Raw genomic sequence first — 5,792 nt, 5'->3', positions numbered from 1 at the left:
ATATATATACAATATATTGTTAATGATAGTGATTTTAATTAGAATATTAAAATATCCTAAATAATCATGTATAATGTAAAATTAGGTCATTGAGTAAATATTGTACTTAGAAGAGTAAAATAATATAATTTTAACTAATATTACATTAATAAATATAATTTGACGTAAGCTCACTAAAACTTTTAAAGCAAATCTAAAGATTAAAAATTGAGCCACTCTTTTTCAAAACTGGCACAATTTGTACTCTTTAGAATGAGATTTCATTCGTTTAGAGAGACAACGTACAGAACAAGGTACACAATAAATAAAGATTGTTATTTTTGGATTAATATATTATCGTTTTCATTAACAATAAAAAGATTAATGTGGCGTCGTTTTCTTCATAATTTAAGTAGACGTCGAATATTTTCAAAACTGACGGAAATGCACGCCGATAATAGTTTGCACCGGTTAAATCTATTTTCTGCACGTTAGTCCCGTGATTAATCATGTTACTCTGTATTGCTTGCAGCTGCTAATAGTGGCGAAACATGCATTCGTCGCAAATGAAGCGGATTACTATACGATTTAGCGAGATCTCGATAGAACGTCGAAACACATTTGCTGTTAGAAACCGCATGACCGCAGCGGCATCTCCTAATTATTCCAAGGTAATTAGAATATCAATAATTTATCGCCGTACGCGACGATGCGTGTTTGCGTGGTATTGTTATCGAGAAGATACAGAGAAATTGAATGATTTGAGATATACATATATGACGTTACGAATCAAGTATCATCAAGTATACACGCGTTAATATTCGTTATAGTTTGAAGTTTGTGCAAGGAAATCGGAAACTCTCTAACGATATATTATGCAATAAAGCGTCAGTACACTTCGCATCGATGCATTTTGCAGTTGGCAAAGTACAAGATAAATTAACCCCTAACTTCGCAAACTACTTCTGGAATGGAGGAGAATGACGCCGGATCTTTAGAAACACTCGCAGCTCGTAATTTCAGCACATTTTACAATTGATAAGCGTTCCGCAAAATTTCCGCCGCAATTTCCCGAGTCACCATTGTGCCCGAGTGAAAATGACCGTCGGTCATTGTTCGTCCGGCAACATCGGCTAATTTCATCGCGTTCAAGCCAAGCACTATTAACGAGCTCACCGCGAAGCGTACTACGTAGATGAGACTGGCATCAAGGTCGACAATGTGAGAGGAGAATCATAAGGGTGCGGCTCGAAAATCACGGGTGTCATTGTGTAGCTCATGGTTATACGACGGCTTGTGTAATCGGCATCCCCGGTGCCGAGAACGTGGCCAATCAGGCACCATTGATTCGCCAGTTGGAATAGTAGTCCTGATCGTGCCGACCTAAGCCCGATACCGTGCCACCCCTACAATGACCGGTCAATCTTCGACAGCGCGAAATCCGCGTGTTTACCGACCCCGACCCGGGAAAATGTTTTCTGCCGCCGCCGGGGAAGGAGACCCTAATCGTGTTTTCGATTCCCCCAATCTTCCCTTGCGAAGGGTGACGAAAGTCCCTCTCTAATTAATAAATCGAATATTGCGATATTATTGGTCCTGATGCAAAAGCGGTGATGTTACGAAAGAAGTGGCGCATAGCAACTTTGATCTTTGCAGAAGAAAATTTAACCCTAAAATGCTATTGATATTGAATGATACAGTCAATTTATATTTAACTTATCAATAGCAATAATATTGATACATAAATTGCTACTGATACGTAAATTTTACGTATAAGAAATAGGCCACTCTAAATTAATATAACACAAGTTTTTCATATACTTCATACTTTTAGTAATAATGAAATATTCATAATCTAAATCTTTGTAAACGCAAACGTAATTATTAACTTAAAAGAAAAGAAAAAATAGGTACATCAAATTCAATTTTGAAATGATATGAAATATGTAAGCCAATTGTGTATGTGTCTTCTCATGATGTTTAAAGTAAAGTATATAATAATACAAAATAACTCAAAATCGTTTTACGCGTTCTCTGTTATAACGAAATCAAGGAAAATCTAAATCTTTTCCTCGAATTTTTCTTATTTAATTAAAGATTCGCAAAGCAATAATCTCGATGAATTACATTTTTCTCCACTCACATCCCCTTGAATACGACCCTCAATCATTCTGTGCCGTCATAGTAAATTGTGAACGCTCTTCCCCGGTCTGGCTAGGACCAAAAGCCGCGACGCGCGCGCAGAGAACGGGATGCAGTTAATCGACAAGCTTTTGATGTCACTCGGATGAGTAGAGTTCGAATTGTTTCCAATTGTTTTCGATTTGCCTATCGATGGCGTTACGCGGCTCATGGGACAGTTAATTGCGCGTGGAACAGATTTGTTAATCAAAGCGAGCGCTTACTATGCACTTAGAGAAAGACTTTCTTCAATTCAAAGAAATGTTTTTTTGCTATAAAGTTTTAAAGAAAAAATCAAATAAATTTTTTTATTTAATTTCAAAAAATAAATAATTTCAAATCAAAGAAATTTTTTCTTTAATTGTATAACAAAAAAAACATTTTTTTGAATCGAAGAAATCTTTCTCTGGATGTGATGCACTTGCAAGTGCATCAATGCATGCGACAATTACAAAAAAATTATCGATGTAAATTGTCTCACTCAATCACTGTTTCTTACATATTATTTACAGATATATTTTTGTCGAATTGCAAAAATCGAGATAAAAAGACGATTCTCTAATGATATTCAACTATGATTTCGACGCGCATTAAAACTGATCCGCTTTCTGCAAACAAAGAACAGAATTAAAGGAGAATTAATGATAAAGGTGTCAAATAAAGCTGGCTCATTGTTTATGCTAATGTCATCAGAAGGGTGTAACGCGAAACCGTGAAAACTTGTTTCTCGTCAATCACATATCACAGTGTAGTTATCACCGGAAATCTTTCATTGTGGACAATTCAGACAATTCGACGTTGACAGGTTAAATTTACAGCGAGCGTTATTAATTTGTGCATTAACTCTCGACACCTTGGGAGTTCAACTGAGCTTTTATCAACACGCGTGGTGCTCTGACCTATTTTGTTTCACACATCACTCTGGCAAAGTTATTCCCGCGTTATAATTTAAAGTAACAATCCGACAATATCATACACATGAAAGAATTAAGTCTTATAAAAGAAATTCACATAGAGATTCATATTTATGCCATTCGTGTTACGTTAACATGAAAAATATTGATATATTTCATAGAAGAAAAAGAATAAAAAATAAATTCAAAAGTATCACTTTTGATTAATATTTTTTATAATCATATGCCATAACATCATGGAATAACAACACGCAGCCATATTACAACATAGTACTTTTTGAATTTCAAATACAGTGTCAGCTATTTAGCTGAAACTCTCGTACTGTTTAAAAATTCCAATTTTATTTTAAGTATTTAGCTTAATCTCTCGCATCAATTTGTGTATAAAGTTATGTAATCATCATTTTATTATACTTGTAAAAAGAATAGAACATTTATACTCTTTATACTCCGTAACAAAATAGAAGACTCCAATGTAACTCGGATATTCCAAGTTGCAACAATAATAGCGAACAAATGGCAAAGAAAATGTAACAGAAGCACTAATCGTAAAATTTTTTTTAGAGACCAAGCAATATACGGTGAAAATATATATCATACGATGTTGTACGATAGCTATAAGATCTGCTCTCCGCTGACGAAGCCACTTCGAATCTATTTCCGTTTCCATTCCAACGCGACATATTGTCCACGCCGTAATGTCGAGTGTGTTTTCAGCAAACTGCATCAAACAGCATCTCTTGAAGCACGAAGCAGTCTCAAGAGGCATGCGGAAGCATGTTTGAACACGAAGGGAAATGACGGCCCAGTTTCTACATGCACGCGAGTCAGAGACAGATGGCTAGCTTTAACCATGCAATAGCTTCGTAGTTTAAGTCTTCTTTACATTAACAACAACGCCAATAATGGTAAATGTAGACGACATATGTAAAGTAAGCGTCGTTTTTTTCAATAAAGCTATCGATTTAATGGACGTACTTTCAATTTAATAGATGTTAACAGAAAAACCTACTATGTGGTATTAGTCCTATTGATTATAAACTCTAACTCTTTAAGAGCTTAATCCTTTTAGTATTTTTAAAAATAGAAAATGTTATCTTGCGAGAGGTCGAATCTGATGCAACATGTAATATCTCTTGGCGTAAAAAGATAATAGTTATTTTTCATATCAGAAAATGTCATGATGCATAAACATGATGAAAGATACATACATTAAATTTATTTTACTTAAGTTTATCAAAATAAAAATATTTAAAATAATAATTTCTTATTGTAAAGATGATTAATTGCATCTAAAATAGTTTATCACAAAAATGTGTTAAATTATACAAACTCTATATATATATCATACACTTCTTATTAATATCCTTGGCAATGACCGCGAAATAAGGTTATCAAATGATAATAGCGTAATCGTAATTATTATCTATATTTGTGCTAAAATGGATAATGAAATCATAATTATTAATCATGTCTGTGCTCAAATATTAAACAATTATTTCGTAATTACTTCGGATAGAATCTTGACTTTACAAAATTTTTTTTTAATATAGAGATAAAACATTTCTTCTTCCTTTTCGAAAAATTTTCGAAAAAAAATCGATCACTTTAAATTACACGCACTCACCGAGATTCGATATGTTCGCATAAAGGTAATAAAGCAGCCAACGGCACCATTGAAACAGCCTGACAGCCGAATGCTGAAAAACGACGAGTTCGATCATCGTATAGACGTAAATCGACGATCGACTTCGGCTTCGAGTAATGCGATCCGCGCATCGACGATCCGCGTACTGAAGTGGCCCACATTTTATAAACGCCGGCATATCGCGTACCACTGCATAATATGTGGGGACTCTCTAACGAGAAAAGGAGAACGAGAATAAAAGTGAGCGAGAAGGAGTATAATTCGTGCTCATCTCCCCTACTTGAGTCCGAACGAATGACGCCATTCATAATTAGGATAAAGATCCGGATGCTGGCTCTCATGCCCTTGGAGTTATATCAACAAATATATAGAAGGGATTATAGAAATATTTCAGGCGTAGTAACGGCAATTTAACAAATAGATTTTTTTTTAATTTAATAATTTTGAATATGTCGTGACCTATATAAATTTATGTCTATTAACGTAACAATCCGATTTTTATTTCACACTAATTTCTTTGCGTATTTAAATTATTGTCTCATTTCACCCTCCTCTCTCTTTCTCTCTCTCTCTCTTTCTCTCTCTCTCTCTGTTCTTATTTTCTACGCTGACTATTTAAAATTATATGGCGAAAAAGCTCATTGGACTTAACAACAAATGCAAAATTATTCATAAGAAAGATTGCGCGAGTAAAATGAGACCTAGCATTCAGTCCCCGACTCAATCTGAAATGGTAATAGTGGAAGTAATTAACGCCTCGTTGTGCTACACAGAGCCCGGACAAAGATGGAGGGATTCCATGCAATTATTAAATTCGCCCCGTAGCGCATCGCGCAAGCATTCATTGTAACACTGTTGACGGAATAGGGAAGTTAGTTTATTAGCAAAGCAATCTTCCCACCCGATATATATGTGTGTGTGTGTGTGTGTGTGTATGCGCGTGCGTGCGTGCATGCGTGCGTGCGTGCATGCGTGCGTGCGTGCGTGCGTGCGTGCGTGCGTGCGTGCGTGTGTGTGTGTGCGCGCGTGTGTGTGTGTGCGTGCGTGTGCGTGCGTGCGTGTGTGTGTGT

The 5,792-nt window shown here is 35.6% G+C and overlaps 1 protein-coding gene across 4 annotated transcripts in view; it reads right to left on the bottom strand.

Annotated features, from left to right (window-relative positions):
• LOC108690411 (liprin-beta-2) overlaps positions 1-5,792 on the bottom strand; it is a 154,708-nt gene that overhangs the window by 121,860 nt on the left and 27,056 nt on the right. The window contains exon 1 of one of the 4 annotated variants that reach the window (XM_018197682.1): positions 4,702-4,844. The exons of the other annotated variants lie outside the window; for them this stretch is intronic. Coding sequence (XP_018053171.1) covers positions 4,702-4,798 — 97 coding nt within the window. The 5' untranslated portion in view covers positions 4,799-4,844. Of the gene's footprint in view, positions 1-4,701; positions 4,845-5,792 lie in introns of those variants that run through there. 4 annotated transcript variants of the gene reach the window in all.

Source organism: Atta colombica, unplaced genomic scaffold (genome assembly GCF_001594045.1).
Source record: "Atta colombica isolate Treedump-2 unplaced genomic scaffold, Acol1.0 scaffold32, whole genome shotgun sequence".
Classification (NCBI taxonomy): Eukaryota; Metazoa; Arthropoda; class Insecta; order Hymenoptera; family Formicidae; genus Atta; species Atta colombica.
The sequence above is the reverse complement of the archived record's forward strand: the minus strand, read 5'-3'. Positions and strand labels throughout refer to the sequence as shown.